The following is a 16040-nucleotide window of genomic DNA, read 5'->3' on the forward strand; positions in this document are numbered from 1 at the left end:
ACAAATGCATATCCGTGCTAGCGAGGCAGGCCACTTCCAGGCCTTTTGATTAGTGAGAAATGCCACAACGACTGAGGCACAAGACGAGGAAAACACTGTATTTACACTCCGAGCCTGAACAACAGCTGAAGAAGATCTGTGCTTTCATAGAAGAAATAAACACTACTAGGCATGGGCAGGAATAACGAAGTAATCCAGACCTGCACATGCAGGCACTGTCATTGATTTTAAGCCATTAATCCACCTACCAGGGCAAGACTTCTTACCGGCAACACTTTTCCCATAGTTCTTCCCATGCTGTGGGACTTTAGCTATTACTCCCATGCCATCTGGGACTACTCTGTTCCTATCATCCCCAGCAGCCAGTGCCCCCTTAAAAGATGGTACTTGCCCCTACTTTTCTTTATCACGCCATTACTAGAGAAGAGGAGAAGGGGGGTGGCTCAGGCTGACTTTTTCCCCAAGTGGCAGTCTCTATACCAACAGCGATAAAGCACTTGCTGCCTTTTTTTTTTTCTTCCCCCCAGGCTTCTCTTACCCAGAGCTTAGGGATGGCGAGATTTTCATGCTATCCAGGAACAGCTACTTCAGCAAACCAGGGAAGGTTTTAGAGATGCCATGTGGACTTGATGTATTTTATAGGTAGGGCAGACTGCTGAAGATGTCACTTCTTGTGCTATTTCGTAATTTGTATAAGAACAAGTTGGCTGCCTACAGTCACACTCTGCATCTCAGGTCAGAAATTGGCTGCGCTTTCCCATAGGTGCCAACACTATGAAAGATGTTGTGCTTTTGGATGTATGCAAAGAGCAACAGCCTAGGAGGACATGCTGTGCTGCTGCTCGCCTGCACAGTGCTACCCACTGCTCACGGAGACTCCCTCCTCCAAGGGTTACCTGCTAAAGGAGCTATAAACAGGGAAAAAAGCACCTCACGGGGCACTATGCAGTATCTGTGCTACGGTACTGTAAGTACAGTAAAAATTCTGACCTAAGTTTTGTCTCATAAAAATTGCAAACTCAAGAAACAAAATATTCACCCAGAAATCACCAGACTGATGAGCAGAATGATAGAAAATGGTCTCCATTGGCTGCAAAATTAGATAAATAGGAACTGCTGCAAGCTACCGAACTGTGAAACACTAGAATAGGTCAGCAAGAGAGACTGAGAGCTCCTTCACTGGAAGCTTTCAAAAAGTCAGACACCAGTCAAGTTTACTCCATCTCTAAACTGGGAGTGGCCTACATGGCCTTCTGAATTCCTGTTCCTACTCTTTTTGATGAAGCTCCCTGCAAAACAAGTTTTGCAATAACCTGGCACGGAGCAGGTGTGTGCTTCAAGCGTTCCTAAACTCCCCAAGGAAGGTTTGGGCTCCTGACCTCATCCTACACCATACCAACTCAGAATACAAGATTGTGAGCTAGAGGTGTTAGGATGTAATCCGTCCTTCTGCAGGCATGATGCTACAATAAAAGTGCTGTCACAACTCAGCCTGCACGGTAACATCACCCGGGAAGGGCTGGGGACCAACAAGGGAGGGCGAGTGGATGGAAACGCGACCGCGTCCCACAGCCGGGGGCACAGGGAGAAGAAGGGGGAGGAACAGCGAGCTTAAAAAGGCACACATTCACGTTGTAAGTACAGCAGAGTGACGGACAACACAGAAGCATGCGGATTTAAACCCAAACAAATACTGCACGTCACATCATCCTGTAATACTTACTGGAAGCAGTACTTTGTCAGATCTGCACATCCACCTACAAACGGTGGGTGTCCCGGACCCCTCCGCAGTACCTCTACCTGCTGCCAGGTAAATAAACCGACAACATCTGGCACCAGAGGACTGACCTGGGAGTCTACAAAGGCATCAGTGGGAGGCTCCAGCCAGCATCTGGCGCAGACCCGGCAGCAGGGGCGGACAGAGCAGGCTCCCCCCCAGACCTGGCTGTCGTCTTTCGCATCCTCGCAGCCAGCTGGAGCTCCTCCGTCCTACCGCAGCGCTGGCGGGAGTCTCAGCTGTGCCCTCTCCGCACCTCCGCGGCGCAGGGGCTAGCGCTCGCTGGCATGTTTCGGCAGCAGGAGAGTCCCGCCGTCCGCAGCAGAAGGCGACGCCGGGCGACGTTCAGCGGCCGGGGGCCATGGCGCTGCGCGCAGCTGCCCGAGTGCTGGAGCCGAGGGGCAGCGCCGCAGGACCGAAGGGCTCCGGTCGGCAGCGGGCTCGGGGGCCGCCGGGCGGCGCGGTCCCGCATCGGGGAGGTGCGCGAGCCCTTCCGCGCGGAGCCGGGCCACGGGCAGCCGGCTGCCGTAGCTCGCCCGCACCGGGCGAACGCGGCCTCGCAGCGCCGGGCGGCTCCGCGGCTGCCGCCCGCCCTACCCGCACGCCGCGCAGGCGAGCCCGCCACCAGAACGGCGCGACCGGGAGCGGACGGCCAACGCAGGCGCCGGTGTCCCGGGCGGCGGGTCAGGCGAGCGGCTGGGAGCCGGCGGGGCGGTGGCCCCGGTTACCCCGGGCGCGCCCAAGGGCCCATCGCCGCGCCCAACACCCTCTCGCACCCGCAGGTACCGGAGGCGCCGGCACCCGCCCCGGGGCGCCCGGGCAGCGGCCCTTGGCCGGGCTCGGGGCGCCTGGAGCTGGGGGGGGGCGGCGAGGCAGCCCCGAGACCCCGCCGCCGGGCGCTTCGGCTCAGGCTTGCCTCAGCGGGGAGCGGGAGCGCCGGGTCCCGCCGCCGCCCTCAGCCCACGCCGGGGCCCCCCGGCGCCGCCATAGCGGGATACCAGCCCCGTCCGACGGCCTCCCCGCCCCGCGCTCAGCGGCGGCCCGGCGCGGCCGCGGGCGGCGGGAGGCGGCTGCGGCCGCCGCCTTCCATTGTCTTGTGTCGGCGGCGGGCGGGCGGGCGGCCCTGCCCCGCTCCGCTCCCCGCCGCCCCGCTGCCGGCGGCCGCCGGGCCCCGCCCCGCCCGCACCGGGCGGTGACGTCACCGGCCCCCATTGGCGGCGGCCGCCGCCGCCGTGTTTACCGCGCGCGCCGCGGCGGCCTCTGCCGCGCGCCCCGCGCTCGGCGGCCCCGGGCTGCGGCCGCTCGTCTGCCGGGCCGGCGGGCCGCCCTCGGCAGCCTGGAAGCGGGCAGCGAGCGAGCGTGTGCGCGCCCAGCTTCCTACCCGGCTTCCCGGCCTCCTCCCCCGCCGGTCCCGGCCGGGAGGGCGGCTGCGGGTTGTCTACCGAGCGTCTCCGGAAAACGTGCGGGTACATGGCGCGCTCCAGTAAGCGAGAGCGATTCAGGGCCGGGACGTGGAACACCTGCGTCACCTTCAAGCAACCGGGCTCTCACGTGCAGTTCTCCTCATCTCGCCACACGCAAAATAGCTACCCTTTTACCAATTGCCCTAATAATGCAAACTTGCAGAGCGTTAAAACCCGACATAAAGTCCCAGAGAACGTCTGTGCAGTTACTTGATCCACAAAGGAACTGCAGACTCCAGCACAGACTCAGCTAAGCAGTGGAGCTTGTTTAGTCATCAGCCTGAGAATAAACACAGAGCTTCCAGAGCCATCAGATGTCCGATCCTGAAGTCAGGCTGGCTCAAAAGACAACATCCAGAACAGAAAACGAAATATTCCTCACCTCAATTCAATCACATTATAGCCAAAATAGAAAAGGATCATCTGGGAAATGCAGTCAAAGCCATTCAGGCTTCCTGAAATAACTGTAGCAGAGCAGCCTGTGCTTAACCATCGTGTGAAAGGAAAAAAAAACCCCAAACAAATCTCAGCAGGAATATAAACAAAACAGACAAAGCCTCCACACTCACTACGAGTCGGTAAAGAAGAGAGGAGGATGAATAGAAACATTTGAAGTTTACAGCGTAGTTCCTAGTAAGGAGCAAGGTACCCATGTCCCGTACCAACGCTCCCCCGTCCCGGTGAGCTGCACCACAGCCCCGTAACACAGTACGGAACATTCATCCCTCTTCCTGAAGAGAACCCAAATACGTAATCTTTCACGGTAAAGTCCAAGATGTAAAGTTAAACACACAGTCACGTCTACCCAGATGGAGAGAGGACCGATAAACAGTGCTACTGTTTATGGACACGGACTTTCTTCTACCAAAAGTCTCTTACGGCTGCGAAACAACATTTCTAAGGACCTCACTGATACTAAACACGTCTCTCGTACAAGACTGTGTTGTCTGCATCTCATCACATCTGCATGCTAGAACGGGCATCCGGTCCCAGTAAACAGACATCCTCTGTGGATTTTGTGATGAACATCTACCATCTTGCACGCTTACCACCGCATTACAGAAATCACATACCTGTCAAACTGTGAAATGCCACAGGTAGCACGCGCACGCTGTACTGTCACAGATAACTTGAATGCATGTGATCCCATCCACCTCCTGCGTGCCAAAACGAGAGTTTGGGTGCCACAGGTATGGCCACGTCGCACTAACACGAGTGAGCCACCAAACCCCCCAGTCTTTTTTATGTTTTCCAGCTGGGAAAGACAGCCAAATCTTAAACTGAGAATCCAACAGTAGCTGAAAGGCTGCCTATTACGCTCTCTTGCGTCAGTACCATTTACGTTCAGTACCAGTCACGCCCTTGTCCATCCCATACACACTTGACTCATCAGTTCACACGTTGCCTGCCCATATTTTTAAGTTCTGTTTGGGCTCCCTGTGGCAGCCCTTACTCCTCCCCAACCTCCCTCCTGTAGATGCGTAAGCATAATGCCAAGGAGCACTCATACGAGTCTCCCTGGAATTTCTGATCATGTCCCATGCCAAGGAAACGTCATCTCTACAGACGCTTTTTGAAAGCAGCAAAGGCTTCAGTGGAGGGCAAACACATGTGCTTTCCACTGGAAATCTGTACGAAAAAGCCTTTCTAATTTGTTATGCATCTGTCGCTAGAAGACCTCTGTCCTTCAGTTCAGAAGGGGTCTCATTTGCTTTTTGGTTTTCTTTCTTAAGAGAACCTCTCTACAGACAATGAATGAAAAGTGAGGTCAAATGGCTACAGAAGCACATGGTGGCTTCTGAAAACTGTCAGTTTTATAGAGAAAAAAGAGGAGGCTGCCAAATTTATCAGAGATCAGGATCACGTGGAAGTGCTTTTTATGAGAAGAAAGGCTTTCTTTGAAAAGAAAGAACACCACTATTGTAATTAACTAGAAAAAAAATGCAAGAACATCAGCAGCTGGTGTCCACTGTCCATTTGTAAAGGATCGAACTCATCTGTGGGGTAAAATAAGGAAAACTCAGAATAAAACAAGCGTGGCTGTGTATAGTTCAGAAAAGGGTGCACGATCCTTTATAGTGCAGTGTAGACACTGAAAAAGGAAGCAGCGCTTCAGAGGATGGCCACCCAACGTGCTGCACCTTAAAACTCCTTCTCTGCACATTCCTTCACTTGGCTTGATACAGTCCTAGAAACAGGAGGCATGTAGGGATATGGTCTCGCAACACTTTCCAGTCATTTGCAGTACTGCTCCCTGGTCCCAATGGCCAAGACTTGCTCTGTGCTCAACAAGGTGGGATTTTATCCTTGCCCCAAGCTCGCTACTTCCCAGAGTAGCAATTACTATAAACCGCGAAATTATTTAATGAAATGTTTTTCTCTGGGAAACACAATTCCTGTTGTTTCACTCAAAACGCCCTCCGTTCATCGTATCTCTCCCAGACCCCGAGCCCTGCAGGCGCTGGTTAAATGTTCCCTGAATAATCATAAGAATTACCTGCCTTTAAAAAAACCTTAAACCAAAGGTCGCTATAAGTGCTTATAAGAAGGAAGCACGATATGTCATACCACTGCTGCTCTCTGCTAGCGCAGTAGCCAGGTGGAAGCAGATCCCGCTGCGACACTGCACAGGCACATGCGTGGATCTCATGGCGTTCCTCTGTGACAGAAGGTACAGCAATGTCCCCCAGCGAGCAGCGTCTCTGCTCTGAGCCTGCACCGAGAGCCGCTCAGCATGCAAAAAAGTTCGTGCTCGCTTTTTCCTGCTGGTCACCGTGAAATTCTGGTTTTGCGTCCTTGGTTTCAGATGCTTCTTTGCTAACCCATCTTGGTTGAAATCTAGAAACTTCTACAGAGGTGTGATTCCACATGTGCCTACTATCTTAGCATTAACTGGGAGCTATCCATACCTGAGAGCGACAATTTTATGTACATATCTGTTTGTTTATTGGCTTTGTTTACACCATATCCTTTCATGACTGAGCTGCTACTGTCTGCCCTTTTACGTCTGGAGCTGTGCTACAGCCTGTGTAGCACGGTCTATTACTGCAAAGGCATACAACAACTACACAAGTCCTTTAACTGGACAGTAAATTCTCAAGGGGAGCTTGCAGAGGAACTGAAGCCACTACGCTGTGAGCTGGGCATGGTCAGGCAGCTAAAGACTTGCCTCCTTAAGAAAGAAACAGAGGCTAAAGGTTTTCAGGTATCTGCAGAACTGAACCTGCAGAACTGAACAAGGCGGCAGATTAATTTTTGTCTTAATGTAACTGAAAATATACAGTTCACATATAGGATGCCTTTGTCTTTAAAATAAAGAGATTCTTGGAAGACAATTGTTTAGCTAAACTTATGTAAGATGGAAATTGCTTATCCTTTTACTACACTGTTCCTGGGGTATGGTTGACTGTTAACCCTGCCTCTCTTGCAGTGGTCATACTAGCTGGAATCATTAACTGTGTTTTAACAGCGTAGCGCAAAGGAACTCAAAGTGTTCCACTGAGTTAATTAAAAAGAATTTTAAAATTCTAGTCAATATTTTGGCACTACAAATATTCCTTGAAAACCTCCCCTCAAGACTACATAATAGGCAGTAGGGCAAGGATTTGAAGCAGGGCAATTAAAGTAAACAGAGAAGACAGGGAGTTGTGTATTTATTCTATTGACAGAATTAACTCACGTTAGCTTATGCCTTAGCTAGCTAAGCTAACATTTGTTCTCTAACAACAAATGGGAAGATGTTGCTGGTCCTTGAAATAAGAGTGTAATTTGCTCCCTTTGGAGCACTGTGCATCAAGGCAGAGGCTTCTGATAAGTCATGGTTAGTATAATTACTCAGTCTTTTTCCCTGAAGGGCCTCTGCAATGCAGCGGTCCTTTTACTTTTTTTTCCCTCCCTGTTAGCAATGCCCTAGTTTATTCACTGCTGCAGTCCCCCTCCCTTCCACCATCACCACATCATAACAATCTGTAATTGAGAGCTTGCCCGCTAACCAGGAGCTCCCAGACAAACTGCAGGAACACCAGAGACAGCACTCACATCCACCTTCTGCAGCTCCTCCGAATTCACCAGCACTAAGGGAATTGTCAAACAAGGGCTTTAAAACCTATCCACTTTGCATGCCACACTGGAGAGATTGCTAACAGCTGAACAACAATCTCCATCACAGCAGCATCGGCTGTACTTCACATGCAACGTGCAGCCTCAGTAGCAGATGAAAAGCACCTGCAGACTCTTCCAATACTCAGAAGTCAAGCAAGCTCAATTTTGATGCTGAACATAAGACTATGTGCACTTCCTCTTTAAGAGCTATTTTGATTTCTGTTTGCAAGTATTCCTCTACAGCCAACTCACAAACCTCTAATAACCAGTGATCTGTCTCCGTTCCGCTCATGTCTACAAACATCGGAAGCAGTGATGCCCCGACCTCCTTGAAATGTCCCTCTGGTACGTAGCATGAGAAACACAGCAGCTACAGGTCAGAAAGCAGAGACAAACTAAGCATTTGTGTTCTGTGATGTTACAGGGAGAGGGAGAGCCAGGGAAGGATGCGTCAGTCTGCTGCTAATATTAATGGATCACCTTGAACAGCTGAAGATACAGGTACTGTGCCACTGAAATCATGCCTGATGCTACTTTGAAGGAAATTCTATTTTCTTTTTATTCCCCCCCCCATTGTCTCCAAAAGCATCAGCTCAGACACTGCACATGTACACACACCGCTCTGCCAGAATCCAGCTAGAAATGGCTGCTCCTCACCTGCCCCCGGCGCTCACATTGTACAGATGAGCTGCGGATGCTCTCATCAGCAGTGTCAGGGTGCTCAGATTTGACTCACGTGACTAGTCCCTAGGCTCACAGCTGCTAATGCTATGGAGAAAGCTTCTAATGAATGCTTTAACGAAGAAAGCTTCTTCTGTCAAGGCTTCCCAGAGAGAACAAGGGAGCCCACCAAAAACCTTTCAAACACCACCTGCCTACACTGACATGTAGCTGGCCTGAATTAAGCTCAAAACTGTTCGATATTTCTCCAGTTAAACAGTTCTAAGTATTTGCCATGTCCATCAAAGATATAAAATAATAACAACAACACAGTAACATATGCTTCAATTCTCTGTAATGACAGCAATATTTTAAAGGCATTAAAATGGTATCAAAAGTAATATCCATGGTAGATTTCCCAAAGAATGCGTTGTATTACAGTTACCCTGTCTGCAGCTGACAGACAAAATAGGACGAGGTTAAACTGACTGAGGAACAAACTGCATCAGTATATTAGCTCATTATTTCTCTTTCCTTCAGTATGGCCCTGTGCAAACAACCACTTCTGTGACTTCTTTTGTGTAACGCTTTGTAACGTTAATATTAGTTTCTCAGCTATGAAATCTCTGAAGACTAAGAATCTGACCTTACCATATTTGTCTCCTGTATTTAGCAAAGAAAATAGACACTTAGCAAATGGGTCACCAAGCAGGAGTGTTGGGACTTTGCTAAGATTGCACAAAACGTAGTGCCCCAGCAGCTGGCTCTCTCTGATGAAGAAAGATGAAAGCAGTATTACTGGTCCTTTCCCAGCCTGACATACAAACTAGCTCTTTCCCTGCATCTCCGTGGTCCGAGTTGGAAGCTGCATCGCTCTAGCAATCGCACTCGGGAAGGGAAATGAACGTTTCAGGCTCCTAAGTTCCCCTGCTATCCTTCTCATTTTGCTCCTTTATGAAAACGCATTTTGGGGGCATAGGGTTACCAGGTAAACCTGAACCTAAAACTTGCATGCACAGAGTTGCCATACAAATCCAGAGCCTGTGTTCCCATCCCTTGGTGCAACATTTAGGTACCAGAGATCTGTTCTGATCAATCATGGATTCTTCTGCCAACTGCTTGGCTAAGAGCTAACGCTATTAGGGTGTCCATCTCATCCCTGCAAGGCACAAGGGATGCTCTTACAAGTCTAAAAAGGCTGATTGTGGCTGTTATGTGCCAGAGCACGCCTGGCTTGCCATTAGCACGGACTGCTCTGGCACTGAGCTCTCAAGTGTCTGACAGAATCTGTATCTGCCCCATTTGATAACTCCTAGGTAATGAGGTGGGATGTGGACATCATAGCAGTGGCTGACTAAAGTCCCCTCATCCCTTAAATTGTCTCACCAGTCTTCCCACTTTCTGCTTACGTAAACACACATTTTTCTAGACAAGCTCAAGTTTCAGAGTTCTCAGGGAAGACAACTGCAAGGTAGATGCTCCTCTCCTGCTAGGGACTGGGTAGTTCCTGTGCTGGGGAAACAATCAGCTTTCTATTCAGACAAAGAAAACACCCCTTTGTCTCCTTCCCATCAAATGCAGCCACGTTTTCTTCACATCAAAAGAACTAATGAGAAATTTCAGCACGAGGTCTTTGATTAATTGTGCAACAGACCTTCCCCACAGCACAAACTTGCCCCTCTGCATCCCTCCCCCACACCAGGAGCCGCTCCTTTCACTCACAGCCCTATCGTGAGCTTTGTTAAAGAATGTCTCATGCTTCTTACCATCCAAGGACAGCCAGTCATGCTGGGAGGAAGGCAGGGTTGGCAGAGCTCTGGCTTTATATTCAAACACCACAGAATTGGAGATGATCTGATTGTTGAAGGCAACTTGCAAAGTCACGAGCCCAGTGTCATGAGCTAAAAGGAAAGCGCACGTGGTAAGACAGAGACCTCCCCGCAGAAATGCACGGCTAGGTATTATCCTGTTGATCTCCCCATGTGCTAAGCGGCAGGCTGAGAGCAGATGCAATGAGAGGAGAGGGGGTGTTTGGCAATATTTTTGTGACTAGACAACTGAAGAGTCCAAAATGCCAATCTGTATTTTCAAACACGAAGGTTGTAAGCTTAAGAGTCGTCTAATGGGTTGTTTTGGCAGGAGGCAGAATCACATGTGTTCCTAAAGATGAGCCAGCCTCACTGCATTTCCAGTGGGAAGCTAGGGCCTAACAATGAAGCTAAGTTATTCTGCATACACTTGAAGTCATATACTGAGGGCCAGCACTACTGAAAATCTCTGTGGGGAGGCTGGAGGTGTTCTCATCCTGTAGGTACCAAGGACAAAGTGCAGAACAGAGGCAAATTAAGAGTCAGCAGAGCAGTGAGTGCACCCCCGAATAACAGTTGCTCTTTAATCTGCTATTTCAAATCTAAAGAAATGCTTAGAATTATTTTAATTCTTTCAAATAATTATTTTAAAGCAATTCAGAGCTTCTAAATATTTGTTGTGATCTGTTGCGATGTATCAAGATCCTAAATTACTGTTCTCACACTAAATAGGTCAAAGAAAAAGAAAAAGCTTCCCGATGTTTACACACTACCTTTCACAATGGGTCCGTGAGTTTAGTCAAGACATATACATGACACTATTAGGCTAAGAACTTGCTCTGAAACCACCAGCTCTAGGAGAGGCGTGTTCCTTACCTGGGCAGTAGCAGCGCAGTACCCCTGGCTGAATTAAAGATGCAGGCACTGAGATCTGATCAAACAGACAGCTGTAATTATTGCTGGCTTCCTGCCATGGACCAGTAATTAGGACTTTTACTCCTCCCTGTGAGGAAAAGAGGAGGGGGGGGGAGGAAAAAGCATTACAGAAGAAGCCATCCCCAGAGAAGACCATGCACTGAAATGGCTGAATGGCAAACAGCATCATGAGGGCTAACAGAAGTGCCAAGCTAACACAGATCCTTGGCACCAGTCAACACCGATACCCCAGTCTCCCACCACTGTGGGAGAAATGCAAATAGTATTCTGTAGTAGAGCATCTTTGTTTCTCTTCACTCGCTCTGTTCCCCACTCCTGCCCATACACTCGAGTCCCGTGCTTTGCCAGTGTGAGCCTCGCCGCAGACCGCCTGCCTTTCTTTTGGTCACTTGCCAGCTCCGAGACCAGTAATGGCAAACCTTATCAACGCTGCAAGCCAGACATCCCTTCCACCAGGCAGCTCCTGCTAACTTCTGGGTGCTCCATCCCCACCTCGTGCCCACCACCGCCTCCTTGCTGCTGCCCGCTCAGGCTCCGGGCTTGTCTCCTTGCCACTGAAAAGTGCCACAGGTCAGTCACGGCAAGCGCGCTGCACGCTTGCCATCACCGCCCTGACCCTGCTGATAGGGATGGAAGACTGCGTATAGGACACAAAAGGCGACACATTGCTTCCAAAGTCACAACTGCAAGCGTGAGAGGAGCTGGACCATGAATCCGACAGACCGTGACGTAAGGAGATCTCAGCTAAAACCAGCAATCACACAACTTGCGCTTTTCTGGGTACTGGGAACTTGGTTAAATAAGGAAGCGTGAGGACAGCGGGGTGACCCAGAACGGGGCTGTGTTTGCCGAGAGGTCCTTCGACCGCAGCTCCGGCACCCTGGCCAAGCCTGTCCCAGACCCTTCCCCGGCCACGGCTCTGTCAGGCTCCCGTGCTGAAGACGAGAATGACCCAAGGGAAGCCTCTGGCGCCTGCCCCTCCTGCCGGCGCACAAACGCACCGGCTGCGTTCGCTCTCGGAGCTGCAGGAGCAGGACCGGGTCCCCGCGCCTCCTCCCGCCACAGCAGAGGCCCGGTCGGCAGCAGCGGGGGCACCCGGGGCCACCCCAGCGGCGCCAGGCCTCCGCAGCCGACAGCGGCTGCGCTCGGGCGAGGCCGGGAGAGGGGCCTTCTCCCTGCCGGGCACCGCAGCGCTGGGTTATCGTCCGCCGGCCGGCCCTGCTGGGGCGGCGGAGGGCCTCCTCCCCGTCCCCGTCCTTCCCCTTCCCTTCCCCGCGGCCGTGCTGCCCTCGGGCGGCCGCCGGCGGGAGCGCGGCCTGCCCGCCCTCGGGAGGCCGATCCACCGCGGCCGGCGGCCTCGCACCCCCGGCCAGCGCCGGGACGCGGCGGTACCGCCCGGGGAAGCCAAGGCGGCCCCAGCGCCAGGCCAGCAGTGCCGGGTCCCAAGAAGGCCGTCCGTCTGCGGCAGAGTTCGTTTGGAGACGAGCGGGCTCCTTCTGACGGCTCGCCCGATGCTTGCTGAGTTGACAACGTGAGCAGCAAACACTGTTTAGCAAACAAAGAAAATGAGTAGCTGGGGTATTGCTCTGAGCTGCTTGCAAATCAAAACCTGAAGCTCCGGGCATGAATCCACGCAACCAGAAAGCAATCCTGGACCTGTGCTGGTTTTGAAAAACGTTCTGGTGAGTCTATGCAGATGGATTAGGCCTTGTGGTCTGGATAACACAGAAATAAAACAAGGTCTGCCAGCAGGAGTCGAACAATTCGTTAGTGTAGCAATGGATAACAAAAAAAAGGTTTCCATGGTAGCAGCAAAAAAAAAAAAAAAGATTTGCACCAGAAAGGCTGGAGGTGTTAGGGTTTTTTTGTTGATTTTTGGGACCTTTTACGCAAGCCGGAAGGAGTTGGACTGACTGTCTGGACAACAGGTACGGCAGAAGCGGTGTCTGCAGCCCAGCATAGCCAAATGCCCCCAAAATACTGTGCTTCTTGCAAACGAAGCCTAACTGGGTTCAGCTGCTAACAGGCCATCATTGCATTATTGCTCCCTGTTAAACAGTCAGTTAGATAACACTAGTAGTGACCACCGCAGTGCTGACACTTCAGCTTGTATTATACTCCAGAGAAACAAGACTGCCACATTCAGACCCAGTTTTCCACCAAGACCAAGAGAAGGTAAACTCCAGCTGGTGGTGAGTGGTAGATGGGCAGTGACCACCTTGTCTCTTAAAGAGGAGACTGGATTTGGCAGCCGGCAGAGGCGAGGCCCCCGGGCATCCCAGATTTCCCCCTCAGCTGCAGGCCACGCAAACGGCGGCGAGGCTGTAAGAAGCGGCAAGATGCCTTCAGCTGCCCACCGTGCCTGAGCCTGCACCGCCACCTCGCTGGCCACGACGGACTCGTCTGGAGAGCGACCAACGAAATGGAGGGCTGAAACTCCTGAAGGAGGCTTTTCATCAGCGCCCGTCGGCCATTCCTGCATGCCGGCAACCTCAGTTTCTTTCCATCTGCATGTTTTCACACCAAGTCCCGTATTGCAGAGTATGTGAACTCTTCTTAGAGCCACTGAATACCAACTCATCACCTGCTCCTGTAACACCGTGGTCCTGGAGCTGTCACAGGATCATTCGGCTGAAGGTTAAGCCACCTCATCTGCTTATTACTGCATATTTCTGCTGCCTCGCCCACTAGCAAGCTTGCCATCCAGTGGTGTCAGATGCATGCCTACCGGGGGTGGCATCACAGGACTGATAATCAAGATAGTGCTAGTCAACGGGAACAGAGAGATCTTTTCCTGAGCAGTTACGATACACCTCCGTAAGGTAACCGATACAACAGTGCTCCAAGGCTGGGCTTAGAAAAACACAAAGGACCATTTTTTTTAATTCAAAACAACCTGCCTCTCCATTACTGGCTCAAAACAGCCTCTTTCCTCCAGCATTCCTTCACGTCAGAAAAGTCTGTGCTGCTGACATATTTAATTTGTGGTGCACGTGAGTGATTTCAATAGCCTGTGGGACGGAGGTAAATGCTGAACTCATTAAGGCAATGCGGGTCAGGAATTATTCTACTAAGGACGTCAGAGCCAGATTTACGGATCAGCTCCAGTTTGCAAACTCCGTTGCTCTAACGCGGCTAGGTAGCACCACGAAGCCATCACGTGGGAAATACTTTGCTTTTCAATGAAACAAAACATTTCTGTTCGGATGCTTCCTCAGTGAAGAAAGGGCCCTGTCAGGGTAATGAAGTGCTTAATTAAAAGTACACTCAGACATGAAAATGGCCTCGGATGCTCTGACTGCTAAGAGAAATATTTTAAAAGGCTTGTCAAAGCTTTCACAAAACAGTTCTTGGGAGCCCTTACTAACAAAGCAATGAAAGATAAGGCAGTAAATGTTAATGAGTAAAAGCCCTGGACTTACCTCAGGGTAAGACCATTCTGGTGAATAATCTGTCACCATGAACAAGCGCCCACTCTGCTGCAGCAACCCCAAAGTGCCTTGTGCCGCAGCTGCTGAGACCACCTCAGCCACATGCATGTACGCCATCGTGCTGGCTCCGTTCTCTGTGCTGCTGAGCTGCATGTTGGCTTGCTGAGGACTGCAGCAAGGAATGCACATTTCAGCCTGGTTGTAGGTTGCTCTGTTACTGTCTTCAGGCTGAGACAGTCCGGCACTGTCGCCTGACACCAGCTGGTGTCCATAGAGAGCATTGCTCCCACCTTCCACCGATATGAAATCATTAATTAGATCAGAAAACTGGTTGCTGAAGGAGATGTCAAAGTGGTCCAAGTTAAGCTCCATGTTGGAGGAGTTATTTAAGCTGGGATGGGCCACAGGATAGAGTCCTTGTACCATGTTTCCTTGGAGAATAGGGAGATTGTTCCCATTCCTGATACCCCCGTTGGCCTCAGGCTGCAAGTAGTGTTCTGTGCTGCAGGCTTGAAGATCCCCTGATTTAAGTAGATTTTCGTTCCCTTCTGCCTGCTGGGAGGTCTCCATGGGAACTTCAGCTTCTGCAGTCATAGCCTGGAAGTTTGCTTGGAACTGCATGAGCTGGAGAGAAGAGGTGGACTCTATTCTGGTTTCCACTGTGCCGTTACAGTTGGAAGTGGTTTGGGACGAGGACTCTGTTTTCACACTGGGGATTCCTAACGTGTTCACAAATGAGCCACTTGTGTCATTCAGATTGTTGTGAGTGTTTTGCTCAAGGGGAAGAGGTTTGCTGGCATCCTGCAGAAAGAAGCTGGGGGAAGGGGTCTGATGAACGTGAGGGCTCTGGACGGTCTGATTGAAGCTGGAAGAATAGTCCTTGTTGGAGTCAATGGCACTGAAGTCCATCTGCTCCAGGGTGGTACTTGGGCTCAGACCTCCTCCCGATGGAAGCAAACCTGAACCAGTAGTGAGGGTGAGAGTGTTAGATGCAGAAGTGGAGGAAAATGCTTCTTTGGACATCTGTTGTTCGAAAGATGTGTCCTCAGTTTTAATTTCTTTTGTGAGGGTTGTATTGAAGTTGAAGCTACGTTCCGTTGTGGGTGACTGCCTTATGTTGGTACTGATGCTGTCATTTTTCATACCTCCTCCACCATAAGTCTGCCCTTGCTTGGGATTGTTAAGAAAACAGTCTGGGTCAAAATTCATGGTGGTTTCTGGAATTTTTCTATTTCCATCTAAAGTTGTGGAGAGCACGAGTTCCTCGGAGACAGTGCTGGGTAGCATCGACAAGCTCTCTGAACTGCCGGTCGTTGGAAAAGCAAATTTGTGTCCATCTGAACTCACAGCAAGTACCAGTCCTTGTGCAGCTGCATCTGAGGACAGAAGGTGCTGATTTGGGCCGGAGGTGGGTGACATGGTATACACAGCTTCACTGGTGACTTCTGACATAAATACGGTGGCACTTTGTGACAAGCTTCCCATAACCGATGCTACAGCCATACTGGACACACCAGTGACGGCCGGGCTATCCGCCATATCCGGGTCGCTATTTAATCCACTGCTGATGGACACGGGAGAATTCTGGGTCGTGTCAGGGACCTCCACCTGGTTGGTGGAAGAAACCTCAGTGCTGTTTTGATGGAGCAACACCGGTTTCGCCACTTTGCCGTTCCTCTTCTCTCGGCTGGAGGCCTTGCCATGACTGTGCTCGTTCTTGCCTTCAGAGACATCGTTATTTTGTACCTCTGAATGAGCGCTGTACCCACCTGTCCTTGGTTCGACCTTTGGTGATATGATGCGATGTTTGGCACTGTTACACTTGTGATGCACACTGCTTCCTGCCCCTGTGCCGGAAAACAAC

At 51.0% G+C, this 16040-nt stretch overlaps 1 protein-coding gene across 4 annotated transcripts in view; it reads right to left on the reverse strand.

Moving 5' to 3' along the window:
* Positions 1-16040, reverse strand: part of CAMTA1 (calmodulin binding transcription activator 1) — a 314118-nt gene that overhangs the window by 33775 nt on the left and 264303 nt on the right. For 3 of the 4 annotated variants that reach the window (XM_050909538.1, XM_050909535.1, XM_050909537.1), the window contains exons 8-10: positions 14168-16023; positions 10686-10812; positions 9768-9902 (exon numbers count right to left, since the gene is read on the reverse strand). In XM_050909538.1, the coding sequence (XP_050765495.1) occupies positions 9768-9902; positions 10686-10812; positions 14168-16023 (2118 nt within the window). Of the gene's footprint in view, positions 1-9767; positions 9903-10685; positions 10813-14167; positions 16024-16040 lie in introns of those variants that run through there. The other variant, XM_050909539.1, reaches the window with a different exon arrangement.

This window comes from Gymnogyps californianus, chromosome 21 (genome assembly GCF_018139145.2).
Source record: "Gymnogyps californianus isolate 813 chromosome 21, ASM1813914v2, whole genome shotgun sequence".
Lineage (NCBI taxonomy): Eukaryota > Metazoa > Chordata > Aves > Accipitriformes > Cathartidae > Gymnogyps > Gymnogyps californianus.